This window comes from Homalodisca vitripennis, chromosome 5 (genome assembly GCF_021130785.1).
Source record: "Homalodisca vitripennis isolate AUS2020 chromosome 5, UT_GWSS_2.1, whole genome shotgun sequence".
Lineage (NCBI taxonomy): Eukaryota > Metazoa > Arthropoda > Insecta > Hemiptera > Cicadellidae > Homalodisca > Homalodisca vitripennis.
Window position 1 is genome coordinate 90,558,672 of NC_060211.1, and position 18,946 is coordinate 90,577,617.

General features: G+C 33.1%; 1 protein-coding gene across 1 annotated transcript in view; it reads left to right on the plus strand.

Moving 5' to 3' along the window:
- Positions 1-16,596, plus strand: part of LOC124363549 — a 547,333-nt gene extending 530,737 nt beyond the window's left edge. The window contains 7 exon segments of the mRNA XM_046818800.1: positions 954-1,068; positions 1,071-1,110; positions 3,100-3,261; positions 10,315-10,523; positions 11,437-11,628; positions 11,863-12,012; positions 14,570-16,596. Coding sequence (XP_046674756.1) covers positions 954-1,068; positions 1,071-1,110; positions 3,100-3,261; positions 10,315-10,523; positions 11,437-11,628; positions 11,863-12,012; positions 14,570-14,674 — 973 coding nt within the window. The 3' untranslated portion in view covers positions 14,675-16,596.
- The last annotated feature ends 2,350 nt before the right edge of the window (positions 16,597-18,946 follow it).

Here is an 18,946-nt window from a genome sequence, read left to right on the forward strand (position 1 = left end):
TCTCAAGAAATTGCTTAAATGATGAAGGATGATGTAGATTGGAGGTACAGAATGTTTAAACCATTGATATCTCCTCTTCAGCTGTTATGAAAGGAAAACCAATCATAATTCTTTTACCAAGCTTTTGCAAGAACACTCTAGGGAGATTGCCAATTGAGGAATTTCTCCATAAGATGATTCTGAAGCAAAGAGTGAGTGGTTCAGAATTCTATTCTATTTCCATAGCCGATGCTGTGACATTACTTTTTATCCTTTTGAGAACGAAAAAGTGAGGTGAACTTCTTTCGCAAAGGTTGAAATAGACAATAGACTACACGTTAGATTTTGGTCTAGGGACTATGTTTAAAAGATTCAAACTATCCTGAATGAAAATTGACTTCAAATTATATATAAATAATAATTATATATATATATATATATATATATATATATATATATATATATATATATATATTATTATTATTATTCTGTTAAAAAAAATACTCATTTCAAAACAAAATATTTGATTTGTGTGAAAAATGTACAAGTCAACTTGTAAATGACCAAATAACAAGCACTGCTTTGTTAACGCTGTAAGACTTATTTCCAGCACTATGTTGAATACTATGATAATCACGGACATTTGATGTCCATATACTTTCAACTTGTTTAGAAAATCTGATATGACTTTTCCATGGGGGCTTAAAAATACTTGGTGGTATTGTTCAACTTCCAGAAATAAATGCAATTAATTAAACATTGTTTAATAATCAATACAACACTGATGACATTTATTTAATTTTTCATTAAATTTGCTTAATTTTATTTCTGTTTTTCTAACATTATTGTAAATAAATCATCGTTATAAACTTAATACAACGCATTGGCTTTTATCATTCTTGTACACACTCAAGTTTTCTGTTTGATCAACAATAAAAAACCAAAGAAAAAAGTTAAGTTTTTTACATTTTTAGGAAGGAGGCCCAAGACATGCTGAGTGATCTGGCAGTGAAGAAATCCATGTCGCCTAAGGATTCCAGTGGATCCAGTACCCTGAGTAGTGCTGGCCGGACATCTTCTCCGAGGAAGAGAGAAGACTTACCAAAACTCCCTCACCTGACCTTGAATCAGGTAGGGTCTTATCATTAGTGTAGTAATCTTTGTTCACATGTCCACTCTAAGATCTTCGAAGGATCTATGATATTTGTACTAGATAATTCCATTTTGGAAGGCTTCCTGTAAAATGCTTAGATATAACACTTCATAGTTAACATGATGTTTGTAGTTTTACTTTCTCTGTTTGAAGCTATGAAGTCTGGACTGTTTGTGTATTTGGTACTTTGGACCAGTGGTTCTCAAAAAGTGATCGATCCCTCATGGGGTCTGTGAATACTAACCACAAACATATTTCTGTTGGTAATCTTTTGTAGATTACAACATATTGCTGATTAAAAGAGGTTATTTTATTAAGGCAGTGAAAAAAAATATGTCTAGCAACATTGGAACATTTTTTTGTGTCAATCAACATTTAATGAGCATATTAAACTAACTCTACTGTTCTGTACAAATATTTGAGCAGTGAAACAACTAGAACTATGGCACAGTGGTTCATTAAAAAGAACAATGACCATTATATTAAAGATGAAAATGTATAAAATGAAATACCTAATCCTAATGTGTTGATTTGAGTGTAAGTGACAGAGAAAATATGGTCAACTATCTAGCACTATCTCTAACAGTTTGAATAAAATATTTAAATTAAGAAAGTACAACTGCAAATATTTAGAGTTGGGATTTATGTTGTACCTGAAGATGAGCCAAAGCCTGAGTGTGTTGATTTCCTTCATGTTTTGTCAAATGAAAGCATGAACCTTACAAAACCACATCATATTGAAAAAACACCATGAAAGGGTAAATTCATAGAATTACAACAATTTCGATAATCACAAAAATGCAACATTATCTTCTAACCAAATTGCTGAGCCCATAATTCTGACAAACCACACACAATCACAAAGAAACTTATTCTTCTTGCTGCAGTAAAAGTGTGCAGAACAATGATTTTGAAGTCAGCAGCTAAAACATTTTGTACAATTACTTTGTCAAATGCTACTTTGCAATGAAGAATTATAGGTATGTCTGAAAACAAACACGAAAATATATTTTTTAAGGATCGCATCAGTGATTTTTTTAAATTTCCAAGTAGATGACTATACTGATGTAACCAAGAAAGCTAGCATGTTCATTTTTAAGGATTATTTTGCAATTCCAATTGTGTGAAACTTCTATATTTTCCTGTGAACTGATATACACAACTAGTCATTTTCAGTACAGCTGAGCATTATTTTTCCAAACATGCTATAAGCTGTGATAAGTGTATTGGAATTACAAATGGAGGTGCTGATTCGCTGTCAGGCTGTAAGAAAGGGTTATTAGGATTGTTGAAAGGCGTCTCATTATTGTATCCATAGAGAAACACTGGCACACAAGAAAAAACCCATGTCTGCAACCCTTAAAAATATTTTTCATTCAGTTTTGAAAATAATAACTATAACCGATAAAGTTCATAAAACCCTGTATCCTGCAAATCTTTTTAATTTAAAACCTTATGCAAGAACATTCAGAGTGATAACATTCATCTTTTGTTACGTACTGAGATATGATAATTATTAACAACCATAAGAATTATTTATTAACAAATCATGGCACTCCACACACATCTACATTAAGTTACACATAACAACAGAAAAATTGTGTGTCCAAAACCTTTACCTATTCTGGTTTGCATATGCAATTTTTTTTATCGAGATTGATCTGTTCATGTTCAAACTCTTGGTTTGTTATTCACTTTTATTCAAGTTTAACATTTTTTCTGATCTGAAATTTAAAGAGGAAGTAGATGCAAATTACTGCAACCCTACTTCATCATCACCAGTGAAATTTAAGTAAAAAATGTACTAGGTTCAACAAAACTAAAAGAAATACAACAAATTCTGGTCTTAATGATAGTAACAGTATAAAAACCCCAGTTATCTTGAGGAAGCATATGAGACTAGAACGAGCTAAAAGTGTACAACAAATCAATTTTGCTGTTACCAAAAATATTCTATATTATTTCAGAGAGACCAGAAAACCACCTGTCATGGTCAGATGAGGTGTTGGAGCGAGTGACACCTGGTTTTGAGGGAGTAAAACCAAGGCGGCCAGATACACTGAACTTCGCTGCTGAAAGAAAACCTCATTTCCAATTCTCTGCAGGTGGATCCAGTAAAACAGAAGAAAGTAAATAAATTTGAATTTGCACTTCTATAATTTATTAAGAACAAAATATCACTTAAGGCTTAATCAGAAAAAAGATAGATTTCCATGTGGTTGTCTTCTTGAAATTAACTCAGTAAAATAAGGCAAAAAAAGAATGCGACCTCAGAATGAAAGATAATAAGCTAAAAATTTGCATACGTCTTTATTTTGATGGTATAAAATTTACCTCAAAAGTCTCACATAATCACGTGTACGCGACTTAAGATATTTAAGGTCAAAGGTCACAAAAACCATCTATAAATATGGTATATTAAATAATAATACAAATTTAATAATAATGATAATAGTAATAATAATAATATTAAGTAAAAATAATAATAATAGTAAGTGAATAATTAACAATATAACTCATGTATTTATTGTAATCTACTGGCTGACCTCGCATTATCGTATATACAGGTAAGCGGTCCCCTACTCTTTGCGCTGTATTTCAAAAAGGGTTGAACGTACATAAAATTCCTACAGATAAAAGTTGTAGAGAATTTTCCGTTCTACAATTTCTCTAACTACCTTCAAAGTCATTTAGCGTAAGGGAAACAAGATATTTCAAAAAACTGATTTTCGTGACCTTTGACCTTAAATATCTTAAGTCGCTTACACGTGATTATATCGTATGAGACTTTTGAGGTAAGTTTTATACCATCAAAATAAAGACATATGCAAATTTTTAGCTTATTATCTTTCATTCCGAGGTTGCATCCTTATTTTACCGGACTAAATGTCAAACTGAAGATACAGATTGTTAGTTGAAAAGTTTAATGTACACAATATTGATGGACACACAACTCTCAGGGTTGACATGTTAATATACTCTTAACACTAAAATATTTAGAAACCATCATACAACTTACGATACAGTCATTATAACCATATAAATTGGTTGTAAATACGTGGACTGGATTTAGTTACTATCAATCCGAAATTATGTTTTTAAATATATTAACTGATGTAGGTAAGTTTGTAAAGTTCTAAAACTTTTGAACAGCCGCCATCGTAAAACCATAAGAGTTATAAAACACAAATAATTGGTTAAGAATAAATGCTGCCTAAAATTTCTTGAAAAGTTCATAAAATGTGTCAATTTTTATTCATTTTGTACAATATCCGAGATTAAAAGTTTGCACGAATGCGAATATCCACTAGCTTGTTACCTATTATTGTTCCAGACTAGCTAATGGTATAAGTATTGTTAGTACCAAGATTAGTTTTATTCACCTAGAAATTAAAGCAATTAAAGTGTTCACCCTTATTTTCACATTGTTACTATATATAATTAAAAAAACATTCACTAACAGAACACCTAACAATATATCAAAATTCATGTAAGACCAACCATTATTGGACATTTATTTCTAGTCATTACCAGATCAGCACTTGAAGAAGGGCTTATAAGCCAAGGGGTACAAGTCCCAAAAAAACTTGTTTCTTTTCCTGAGAAATATCATGGGTTTAAAGTCAGTGTTAACAATAAAAATTATTACCATTGTGGTAGATCAAACAAAAATAATTTTTTTAGAGTTTTGATTTATGTTACTGAAAAGTTTATTCATCGCTTGTTTACCTTTTTAAATGCTTTTGGGTGTATAAGTTTATTATTAAATTAATAAAAGTTTAAGTCATGACTTGTACCCCCTGACCACAAACTTAATAGATGGTTTTAAAAGAACTTGGGAATGAATAAAACTAGTGTAAAAGTAAGAAAGTTGTTTTGTTTAATTGGATACAAAGTAATAATTTTATTTTGTTTTCCCCTCTTCCTGAATAGTCCACGATATTATAACAACCAAGTGTTTTTTTTTACTTAGTCCAGATGTCTGTTGTCATAACGACTTCAACACCATCCCACCATTTTTCTATAGAGTCGCTTCCATCATCCGTTTGGGCTTCTGATACTTGAAGCTGTGGCAACTTCAACTTGTATAGTTTGGACTCCCTGGTTTTAAGCACGGGGGTTTCCTTCATTAGTCCCAGTTTTGTGTAAAACTGCATGATGGATAGGAGGAACGTAAGGTAGAAGTTTCGTTGAAGGTCCTCTGTTACTTGGAAGCTTTTAATTTTTTTTCCCTTTCTTGTTTTTGGTTCTAGTAATGGTTTAGTTTCAGTGGGAGTTCTACCCGAAAGATGACTCCTTGCTTTCCATGTCCATAGGTTGAGAATGCAATAGAATCATTAAAAGTTGTTTTTATAAAACAATGTCCCATAGGTACGTCCTTTTCTGTATTGAAGCCACTGCGCATTTGGTCTTGATTCCAACAATCAGATCTTTTCAAAAAGATGAGTGTACCACCCTTCAAGTTGTAATGAAACTCTTTTCCTCTTCCATACATGTTACCATGAAACCTTTGTTGCAACTTTTAGCAATGATTGCCAGCCCAGTGGTCCAGGAACAAACACAAGATGTATTCGTGGTTTCTTTTAGCTAACTCTATAGTTCCAAAAGTCCACGATCACAGTTTGGTTGTACGAGTGGGCCTGGCAGCAAAAACTTGTGGTCGAGAACTACTTTCAACATAGGATTTTTGAACAACATACAGCCAAACGCTTTAACGCGCGCAACCATAATGACTTTTTGTTTTGTCGCCCCAGACGAGTTATCAATCACTAAATAATGTTTTAAAATGATTAATGTATGTGCCTATCACGTACTGAAACAATGCATGACATAATTTCCCTCACAACCTCTTGACGCATTGGCCCTCCTCAGCCACAAATACATAGAAGCTTGTCCCTGAAGCTTATGTCGTATGGAATACACAAGTTATAAGTCCACAACTGTCTAGAATAAGTAGACCTTCAGAACACGTCAAGACCTGGAGTTGGCAGCATTTTTTGTAATGGTCAAAACATAACCGCCTTGTAGGTGGCTTGAATCAATTTTTTGGGCTTGTTCTTTGGCTTTGTCCTAATTATGTGCTTTAGCACTCTCTGCCTTGCCGTAGGTTGGAGTGTGTCTTTCTGTACGTGTAGCCTGCCTGTTTATTTTTCCGTCAGGTGATCCATGTACACATAAGCATGTTGGGAGTCTGTCACATGTTGCACATTGTGTCTGTTTGTGGCACTGTGAAAACTTAAATTGGAATGTTAGTTATTAAAAAACATACCTGTAGTATGGAAGCGTTTACAAGGACCTTACCTTTTTCTTATACAACAGCTTCCATGTAAAAAATCATAGACCATTTTTTTACATTAAGGCCAGGATTAAGATCCTGTTTTATTTGGATTTTTGTTGACGTTAGTAGGTGGCTAGTGTATCTAGGAAAAATTTCATAACCTGCCTGCTGGTCACTTCCGAACCTCGTCTTGAAAGTATGCTACCAACTTTTTCTGCTCTCTTTGGTTCCGGGCGTCGCTATTCTACTCGACTATGCCAACTCAGCTAAATCCTGGCCTTCTTCACTCCCTCCTCACCATCCTCCTTTATTTGTGGTGGTTTGCTGATTTGTTTTACAGGCTCTCGCATATTGACTCGCTGGCTACCAGACTAGCCCTTTTTGCGTACCCTCCTCTCTATTACCCCAATGCTTGTCGGTCTCTACATCCCCTAGCTCATCACTGCACTTGTTGTTGTCTCGGTATGCACCTTTTATTTTCCGTGCTAGTCTTGCCACACAATACACCAAACACCTCGCTCCCTCCCCCCTTTGACAAACCTCCAACTTTTCTGGTTTTGGTGTTTTTAGTTCGGAAGAATTTTTTTTATACACCATACGCTTGTCTCTCCTTTTTGTGATATAGATGTTACCCGACTCGAACAAAAACCATAGTTTGTTTTAAACAACACACCCCAAACAACAACATTTATTAACAAGTATTCATGAAGCTCTTTACGTTGGAAATGAGTCAATTGTTTTAAGAATAAAACTCCTTGCATACTAACTTTTTCCTACCAGAAAATTAAACATGGCAACAAACAGATTAAAACCTCAAAATTGTAATGTTCATAATAAACACCGTTTTACCCGAACATCTGGTCTGATGTGGACTATGGAGTAAAATTATACCAGAATCAGAGAAAGCCGAACTGCAACTCCAGTTTACCAAGAGCCTACAATACTCATTAACACTATTTCTTACCGGCCCCTTCGCTTTCCTCTTGAGTGAATATCACTGGCACCTCATACCTGACAATTATTGGGTTACAATATCCTCATGACCTAGCTTTGGTTGGAAATGTCAATTGTTCCCTGTTCTGTCAGTGTACTCCTTCTCCCAAAATTTATTGCCGAGCATCGACCCCTTTATTTTCTACTTGTTCCACTGATCAGGCTCTGGTCTGATGTTTTCTGATCTTTCCTTACATGTTTTCAAAGAAAGCCGACTCGCAACTTTTTAGCAGCGCGGTCCATTAAATATTCTTTCTTGGCGTTCTTCTTGACAACCACACTGCACTCCATACCCTGGAGAATAGATTATGAGATTAGAAAATCTCTGACCTGCTATAAAAGGTTGGGGGGGTTATGACTTTCGCCTAAAACTCTTCCCCTTTAAATTGCGAGCATACAGACTACTAAAACTTGCACTAAAGGTAATGTTGTATAAGCATTCTTATTGTCCACGATTATTTAATTGTAATGGTCTTTTTGCAACCATTGTTTATTAGTTAGAAGAATAGATGTGGATTCACAAATTAGTAGAAAGTTATGAACTTGCATATATTTTTTAATTCCTTAAAGGTGAACTGTATTTTATACAGCAATTTAATTGTCCACGATTATTTAATTGCAGAGTGGTCAGTTTGATTTTTTCCAGTGGATTGGGTTCACAAATTATTATGTTCAATATATTTTTTTCCTTAAAGTTGGAGGCAAGACAGAAAATAAATGTAGTACTACTATGCAGCTGATATAATGTTCCTTTGAATTGAGGCAAGACTAATGTAGTACTACCAATGCAGCTGGACTAGGCTAAGCTAATTTTGACTAGGCCTAATTCAAATTGTTGTGTAGCCAGGAATTTTGAGCTGGTCTGTGTGGTAGCAACAAAATAACTTACTTTCTTTTTACTATATATCTATAGATCCTCCAGATTTGTTGATTGCTTTTCTTCTAATGTTACTTAACATGGAGAAAATAAGGGTAGGCCTAGCGTTATTAGATAACTAATACAAAACTTACTTGTTGATGGCGATTTTCTGAACAAGATAATCTCTTGCAGAATTGTCTTCAATTTCCACCTAGGCAAATAGTCAGGGTCTGCGTCTGTGTCATCTCTGCAAGAAAAAAAAAAAAAACAAAATTAAATTAACTTGATGTAGCATAAGCCCTTTGTCCTCAACAAAAATTGGTGTAAATAATTCATTAATTAAATAATAGAAGCTGATGTTTTAACAATGGCCCGTAGACCTACATCCAGAATAACTGGTTCTTTTAAGGAAGCAGAAAAGGCCCTTTGTCCCTTTAAAAGAAAGTGTGGCATAAAATGATCTATGGTATTACTATATTTGGTTATGTGAGAAAAATGGTAAACTAATTCATCTCCTCAAACAATGAAACAAGTGTTTCATAATTACTTTATTAAAGTACAACCAACCCTTCAAAGAGGTTAGGAATCACTTTCCATCAGAAGAACAATTGTCTGCCAGTTACTTTTCTATCTAGTTTGTCCTATTATCCAACATAATTAAACAAAATTATTACAAAAATTGAATTCTCATTTCCATTAATAATTAACAATAAGGCAATATAAAATTTGTGTATTAAACAATATTTAATAATAACAATAATAAGCTCTTTCCCACCACGAGTCAACTTCACTGACAGACAGAGTAAATGAAAAACAACCAGTGCCCATGCAGTCTGTATCAAAAAACCTCCTGCTCCGTAGTCAAGGTGTACATGTGACTTGTATCTCTTGACCACCCTCAATCAAAAATAATGTTAATTGTTTCAGTAGTCAAGGGTATTCACTGCTAGAGCTCAAGCAATCTGATGGTGACTGACTTATACCTCTTGGCCACCAACTTTTTTCATTATATATAGCTACAAGAATCTGTGTCTAAACTCATTTCATTCATTCATCACCAAAAAAAATTAAATGGACTTGTAACCACCTTGTTCTTCTAACCCCTTCACTTGGTAATATGATATAATTTGTAATTCAAAAACACTTTTTTTCTTTTGCTCTACAATGCACAACAACTAATATATAATTATTTATTTTCACAATGAATAACCACAATCTTGAAAACTTAAGAGCTATCAAAAAAGTGCAATAATAAAAGTTGTTTACAATTACCTAATGTTTTTTATAAAAATGTGTCATTTTGGGCCAATATTGGAAATTAGTTAGATTAAAATTTTTGCACAGATGCAAACGGCAGCCAACTTACAACATTTTATTGGTTAAGCCTGGCTAACAAATTCATCCAAGCTATATGTAAATACTGTCTCTGCACCAATTCTAGTCTAAATCCATTAAAAATTACAGCGGTTATTGTGTTCACAATTATTTCTACAATGTTGTACACTACCCAAAACTTTGAATGAAAGATATCACTGTAAATCTTACAATTATTATAAAGTACACCTAGAAACAAGCGTTATTATACATGACCTGAGATTTATAAAGCACCTTTTTGCTTTGTTTTACAATACATAATAAATGGGATATAATCATTCATTTTCCAAACTTTCAATAGCGACCATCTTGAAACCTTAAATATTAAAAAAAGTGTAGAGTAAAACGTGTCACTTTGGGGCTACATCATTATGGCAAGCCACGCTTGGTTAATTACACATGGTCTATTATTGATGATTTATCATCAAATTTTTTAAAAATTATAATTATTGACTATATTTTGTTGGCTATTCTTTAAAGAGAGAGTTATCTTGGAAGAGTTATAACTTTCTACTTCTGTAACCATAGTTATGTACTGATTAAAACTTCTCAGTTAATGAGAAACTGTTCAACTGGTATATTGTGTTTTATAGACATTTTATTAGAGAAATTTATAAATTAAATCAAATTTCATTATATTAACATTATGCTTCTTCTAATAAAATTCTGGTCTCTCAGGTCTGGACTCATTGGATAGTCTTGACTGCCGCGGGAGTCTGGCAGGGATGGACTCAGAGTTGGGGGTGGGCCCCTTGCCCTCGGAACCCGTCAGCATGCCCCCTCTCCTGACATCAACTTCAGACTCAACTATAGGGTTCTCTTACAGGAACCCTGCATATCGGTCAGCCAACCCTGCACCGAGCAAGTCCAAATCTTCCTTGTCTGAGGTGAATACTATTCTTGTGAATCATCAATGTTTTGTCATTATATATGAAAACAATAAAAAATATTTACTATATGTATTACGTGAAATTTCAGATCAAGTATTGTATTACATCATGTTATTCTATAATTTGTCCAAAACAAAAAGTATATTAAATTTAAACTTGTAAGTGAAGTAGCTGTATTCTTAGTATTGATTGTTAAATTGGTTTCAACACTTTCAATCCTGACATTGAATTTTAATACAATAGCTTAAAGTTAAAAAAATACTGTATTGATGTGAAATGCCTTTTTCAAAATACACAGCAACAATTTTCTAATAGTCTAATAATGTTTGTTTATCATGTAAACTTGTATTGAGTGGTTTATGAGTTTTAAACACCTTAAAGACACAACAAACCAATAAAAACACAAACCCATAAAGATGATGGGTGTATTCTGACAAACAAATTACAGTGTAAACATACATATGAAAGTTTGCTTAAGTATCTTGCAAATATCTGTGTTATCCCAATAAAATAGAGTTTTTACTCTACAAGCCAACATTAATACAATTATAGCCAACGACATTAGCGCCCGGTAGACAAAAGTTTAGTGAAAACTTGTATTGAGTGGTTTATGAGTTTTAAACACCTTAAAGACACAACAAACCAATAAAAACACAAACCCATAAAGATGATGGGTGTATTCTGACAAACAAATTACAGTGTAAACATACATATGAAAGTTTGCTTAAGTATCTTGCAAATATCTGTGTTATACCAACAAAATAGAGTTTTAAACACAGTACGTTCCTGTGTACTAATACAGGAAAGTTGATCAAATTGTTTAAGAACTCTATAAGTATTTCTAATTCTTCAATTCAAAGACTCTGATAATCCAACAGATTTAAAAAAGTGATAAATTTTGTTATTTCAGGACCTGCCAGAGAATAGGTGTTCTGACAATGATCTTACCGGAGGAGTGAGCTCGGAAGGAGGTATCGAGGGTTCCAAAGGCCTGTTGAAGTGGAAGGGTGTCGTGTTCACACCAGAAGACGGCACAGAGACTGTCACATCCCCGGAAGATTCCATCAGCCAAATAACTGAAGTAGACACTAGCAGTAATCAAGTTAGTATCTTAGTTCAGTCTAATGTCAATTAACATAAAATTATTAAATTAATGATGGCTAGTTCCTTAATAAAGGGGAGGCCTGGGTTTAAATTTGCTGGGACTAAGCATTTTACTTAAAGATTGTAGTTAACATTAAAGATGTATTGTGTGATGTTAAATATAATTTGCCTGTTCTCAAAAGATTTGCTTACACATATTGTATATAGTTAACATATTGCTCTCCTGTTTTAGGTCCTAGTAGTGGAACTGAACAGAGGGTGGAACAGTAGACTCGGATTCAGCCTGCAACAGTCTGGACGCAACACACTCATCAGTGCCATACATCCAGACAGTGTAGCCTCCCGAGATGGGCGGCTCAGAGCCGGGGACCAGCTCATTATGGTAAATGCAGGGAAATATTTTATGAGATTAGTTATAACAATTTATTTGCAGGGTTACTAAAAACACCTTATGACTATTCCATGATTCTATTTATAAAAATTAAACTCTGCATTTCAATTAGGGCCCAGAACATAACTATTTCAAGCCACCGGGATTCTTCATCTCCTCAGGGAAACAACCGTTTAGGAATTGATGGAAAATCTAAAATCTAAATTTAGGTAAAGTTTGACATAGTTTTAAAAGTCAAAGATGAGAAAAAGTACAGGTATATGAGTTCACTTTCTGTTTTTTAATGCAGGAGATAAATATTTGGACATGAAAAAATAGTATCAAAATGGAAATAAAATAAATGGATTTTGGGTAGATAGAACAAAAAAGTTTCATTAATAGTATATCAGGTTCAAAAAGACTTTTACACTTTTGAATCAATTATATACACAGAAACTCATCAATATAATAAAACTAATGTACAGTACAATTAATTCATAAATACACGAAACAAGAAACTAGAATTCAGATTTTCGTCAAAAGCAATGCTGCACAGAATTATATATAAAGAAAACAAAATAAGCTAGAAAAGTTTTAAAGTTATCATCTAAGCATATACTAAAATGAAGTAATATTTTTTTATTTTAAAGTAAAATTAAGAATATTTTGTTGTCTTTCTGAACCTAGAAACTATTCCATTTAATACACTGGTATAGGCATAAATTTGTTTTGGGACAATGTACTGAATTTTTTAAGTGCTGATTATAGGGAATCTGGAATACTCAGTAGTAGACTTTCTTTTAAGTAGGTATTAAAAACAGTTACCATATTGGAGTAAACCTTCTTAACTCCTAGATTGCAAAGCCTTTGTTACATACGTACAAAGTGTTCATCAAAATAATGTTAGCAACAATTTGTTATTATTCATTTTTTCAAACATTTTTGCTCATTTTGTAATATTAAGAATGTTAAAATATGAATTGATATGCCCTCATTTTCATTGTATATTATTGGTGTATCCTAATTAACTTTTAACTAAAAAATCATTTTTTTTTTAATCATCATGTTTATTTTTAGCACAAAAAACTGTATCAGAAGGAAAAGTTAAAATGGATTAAATTTACCAATACAATTTTTTAGTGTTAAAAATCTTATTTTTCTGACAAAACATGTTTGGGTGGATCAGTTAAAATAAATAAACAGAAAATTGTGAGCAACTGAATTTGAAAGTGCATTTTAATTTTTAGTGCCATTTAATTGTCATCACACTGTAAACAACACAATGCTCTGTTTAGCTCACATTGCACTTGACAGCATCCGCATTAGGGGTCACCATTCTTTTCTTGGCAGACGGACAGAAACAAGAGATTTCTGTTACTTCTGCAAGGATGGGGGTAAAAATTTTCAGTTGAAGGTATTCTTATATTATTCCAGAATCATGTTCTGCAACCTCCACTTCTCTGTCATTATCATGACTGTCAAATAAACAGTGCTGTTGCTCTTCAAGCTTATAATTCTATGATAATTCCTCACTTAGCAACTGTCTAATGGGGTTGTTTACTTTCTTGTTATTCATTATATTTACAACTATATCAACACATGGTAAAACTAAACACAAACTATATACTCAGCTTACAATACAAAATGAAAACAGCCTAAACTAGTTTATTATCAAACATAATTGTAATTTACAAACTAAGCCTTCATAAAATATATGATGCATTGTTTAAAAAACACATCTGACAGAACTATACGGCTCTCAAGCTAGTACTAAGGTCAAGAGCTAATTTAGGGATGTACTTAGAACAGGGAAGTGCTGGGAAACACGGTTTTCCAAGTGCAGTTTTGCACATAGTGATTCATCAGATTTATGAAGGTTTAGTAATCCAGGATTAAAACTATCTTCCTGTTGCACTTTCATGGTTAATGACAAAAGCATGGAAAACACTCAGACAAGAGAGGTCTTGGCTTACTTACCAAAGTTAGGAGCACTCCTACATAGACACAGAATGACGCAAATCTTTTTAAGACAATCTTCTTGTTGCATTTTCAGGTTTGACAAAAGCATGGAAAGCACTTAGACAAGAAAGGTCTTGGCTTACTTACCAAAGTTAGGAGCACTCCTACATAGACACAGAATGACGCAAATCTTTTTAAGACAATCTTCTTGTTGCATTTTCAGGTTTGACAAAAGCATGGAAAGCACTTAAACAAGAAAGGTCTTGGCTTACTTCCCAAAGTTAAGAGCACTCCTACATAGACACAGAATGACGCAAATCTTTTTAAGACAATCTTCTTGTTGCATTTTCAGGTTTGACAAAAGCATGGAAAGCACTTAGACAAGAAAGGTCTTGGCTTACTTACCAAAGTTAGGAGCACTCCTACATAGACACAGAATGACGCAAATCTTTTTAAGACAATCTTCTTGTTGCATTTTCAGGTTTGACAAAAGCATGGAAAGCACTTAAACAAGAAAGGTCTTGGCTTACTTCCCAAAGTTAAGAGCACTCCTACATAGACACAGAATGACGCAAATCTTTTTAAGACAATCTTCTTGTTGCATTTTCAGGTAAATGACGAAAGCGTGGAGGGCATGTCGACCACAGAGGTGATCAGCTTGCTGCGCAAGATCAGGGGCAGTATCTGCATCACAGTGTGGCGCAAATCTTCATAAGACAATCTTCTTGTCACATTTCCAATTTTTGTTGCCTTACAGTATCAGTTCAAGATTCCTAAAGATGTAAAATATATTCTCTGTACCAATTTTACATTGTAGTTGCAAATGTTAAACCCAGAGGATGGCATTTTGTTATCTATGTATGACTGACGTTGAATCAAATATTCGTAAATTATAGATAGTAGTAGAATGTTTAGATATTTTTGTTCGATGGAATGTGTAGATGACAATGCTCCATGTTAAGTTTTTGTATGAATGTAATTTATTTGATATGTTTTTATCACTTAATAGTTTATTTATATTATAAATTTTATTAGCAGCAAGTACAACTGAAATTAAAGCTGAATTGGCCTTAAGATTGCTTTTGTTCATTATTAAAAACAAAGATATTAATTAAGAATTCTTAAATTTTTTATAGTACTGTTATTAATACTGATGAAAAGATTTATAAACAAATAGTGATTTGAATGTACTGCAGAGAATCAGTTATGATCAACCCATATCAACGATTGAGATCACAGCAATGTGGGTATTTTTATCACACCATCTTAAATTTATGTAAATGAATCATTATGTCTTTCATTTAAATCAACAGAACGTTATGGTGTCTTTCATTTGAAAAAGCTTAAAACACACATTTAGTATATCAAATCTTGAAGAACCACTGTGTCGGACCAATTGTTTATAATCAATACTCTGCAATAATTGATTATTGACTTATGTAAGCAATTGGTCATAGTTAATTAGTTAACACATGATCAATTAAATATTCCTACTGAAAACTGTCTTAGTAGTAAAACGGGTATAGAAATGAAGATGCAATGTGATGTCTATTTATGGATGAAAGATGTACATGATACAATTCTAAATGCAGTTCATGGTTATCTTTGAACTCATACTCAAAACTTTAGAGTTCATATTTGGTCAATTTAAAATTAATTGGTGTTTGATTAATTGACCCTCTGCAGCACATTCAAATACTTGCTTGAAATGATTCTTTTAAGTGTTTATAATGTAAATTAATTCTATTCAAGGCTATAACAGTCTAGATTTTTAAAAACTTTACCCAGTTAAAAATATAACTAAATTGAACAATAAATCCTATGTTTTACATTTTTATATTCGAAAAATCGATCACAATTATATTTTGTGTGTTAAAGTGTACAACTTATGGTTTTGCATAGATGCAGACATATTACATTTTGTTGGTCTTAAAATATTATTTTAATCCATACAAAAAAGCTTATCATACATATCCTCTAGTGTTTGCTGTTATTTAAATGAAGGTATGGTGGAATGTGTCACTGTGTGTATAAGATAAGGAAATAGTGTATTGTGCTGGTCTATATTTCATGACTTGTAAAGCAGACTTTCTACAAACACATTCTCTATTAAAAATTGAATTGGTTGTGTGAAAATCAATTCTAATTTCAATTCGCTTACAGATTTAAAATCCTTTGAAAGTTTAAAAGAATATTAAGGAATTCACTTTAGTTTTGTTGTTGAATTCAATGTTAATAGACAATAATAGGGCATAGCCAGCTTTGAAAATTATAAAAAGTACACATATGTATGTTTAGATGTTCTTAAAAAAAAGGAAACCATTGTGGTAAATTATAAATTTATCACATTAACATTTCACATATAAACTATTTTAATTACTTTTTAGTTAGTTACCAATTAATTTTTAGTGAAATGCTAATCTAAAAGTACTTGATTATTTTTTTGTTAACAAAATCTACCTTTTCAATTATAAAAAAAATCGAAGGAGATATTGTCAGTCTAATGTGTCTAGTCAGGTATGAAATACAAAGTGAGATCTTTGATCATGTATTGTAATAATGGCTCTTTGTATGTGTATAAATTTAAATACATTTAAGATATCTGCTAAGTAAACTAAAATGTGTTTGTGACTATTATGTGCTGGCCTATTTAATTCCTATGCTTACCAAATTATTTTATTAATTTTCACTTAAAATATTCAAACTAGATTAAAATATTTGGTGCAATCCATTTGAAAACAGAATAATTTTTAAAGCCTTTTGTAGCGAAAAAAGGAGTAATGTTTAATACAAATTAATAAATTATTGATAAGTTGAAAATTTTATTTCATTCATAACTACGAGCTTAAGTTATCATGGACACTTCTAGAAACTGATTATTGTTTCCTTCAGCTGGGCTAAACTTACATTCTCAAATATTTAGTTCCACTTCTTTCTCATAATTCAAGTTAGTTGAGATAAATTCATAGACACAAATATTTTGGAGATGAATCCTTTTTCAGTTATTTCGTAGATGAATCAGTGCTTATTTATTTAACCCGTTTCTGCCCAAATTATTTTTTTTTTGTCAGATTTTTTGGTGGACCTTTGGTTATTTGCTTTATTATCAGTTATTTACTATAGTTTTAGTATGAAAATATGTAAAATTTAATAATAACAATAAATTATAGCATGTCGACATATGTCGACAGTGGGCATGAACGGGTGCAGTTAGAGAATAGAGGCTAATGTAGACATTTGTCGACAGTGGGAATGAAAGGGGTGGTTTTAAAAATAAGTTAAAAAATGAAATAATGATGCCTTTTATTGTTCCATTACAGTATTTATGAATAGATTACATATCAGAAAGGATTGTATAAGAGATTACTTCCTCAGGAAGTATGGAAAGCCTCGCACAAAGCACATGGCATCCAACTTGACAAGTCTTGCACCGTTTCCTTGTTGCTTTGGAACACAGTGCGCAGCGAAATTTGCTTTTGAACTGTTTCTAAATGATGATCTTTTCCACTGAATCGGATTTCAGGCAACACCCTACTGGATACTGTCTGGCTTGGCCGTCCTGCAGAGGATCGATGGCTTGTGCATTGTTCGCATGTACGTACGGACAATGTAGCGGTGAATCCAAGAAGATCTAATTGTTCTTCAGCTCCTTTTGGCGTCATTCTGTATAAAATCCAAGCATTTATTCATAACTCACATTCAGCATGTATGCAACCATTGGCCAATACCACTTTTTGTTGCGATATGAATACGGTAGGTAGATACATTTTCATCTAGCCTATCCACCCCCACCCATATTCATATTGTACCAATTGACACAGTTTGGCTGTGGCACAACGATGTGTTTTTTATTGCTAGAGGACCAACGCTTTGCTTTCCCCTCAGGATGAACGCCTGTTGCTGTCGACGCTATAGTTAAAAAACACTGTTGTCCATGTATGTTGGTGTCTGTGTCAGTTATTTGATGGAAAGTACCTCTTGGTTCTTTCTTGAGATCTTGAGGTTTACGAAGAGGGGCATCCTCAACTCTGTCTACCCTTATGGTCCCTGTACCATGATATCCCTGTTTTTTAACGCTTCAAGCAGTTTTAAAGATGTAAAGAAGTTGTCGATAAAACAAAACTATATTTTCTGTCCTGTGGGAGTTCAAGATATAAGATCAATGACAACTGAGCCTCCCACACCGAGCTCAGGAATAGTTGCTCCAGTCGCTTTGCCCTGATACGGTTCCGCTTGAATAGCGTAGCCTAACCTTGTAGCTAATATCCAAACTTTATATCCGAATCGGATAGGCTTCCCATGGATATGTTGTTTCAACCCGTGCCTTCCAAAATAAGGTACCATGGATTCATCAATGGATAAGTAAATGTCACCTGTGAAGTAACGAAGCCATCGCTCGTTCAGCATGCACATAACAGAGCGAACTTTGGCAAACTTGTCATCTTTGTCTAATTTATCATTTTCACAGAAGTGAATGTTTTTCAAGATATCCTGAAAACGATTACGTGAAATTGCACGTGAAACTGCTTCATGATGTGTGTCCTCTGCCGGTTTCCCAGTACATTCTGTAAACGAGCCATAGTGTTGTATCCTGATAGAAAAAGAATGGCGAAAAAAACAGACGTATTTCATTTTTTGATGTAGAAAAGTTTATGTTTCCTTTTTCTAGGGAATATTGATTAGTGCAATAAAACAATGTACTCTACGACCTCGTCATCAAAGAACATTTCAAACAGTTCTACAGGAGAATAATTCATTTGACAAGAAATTCGCACGAGTAAACTCTATAGAGCTTACATCTGCAATGTCTTTTTCTTCCCATGTACGTTTTGACTTATTTCCTTTCACCTTCTTTTTTGTTCTAACATCTTTTATTTGTTTTCTTTTTTTAGTTCTGCTCTCTAACGTATATTTTTACTAACTTTTCCTTGGGTTTCTTCTTCAAAAACAAACATCTACGCTTACTACACTGTCATCTTCGTCCACA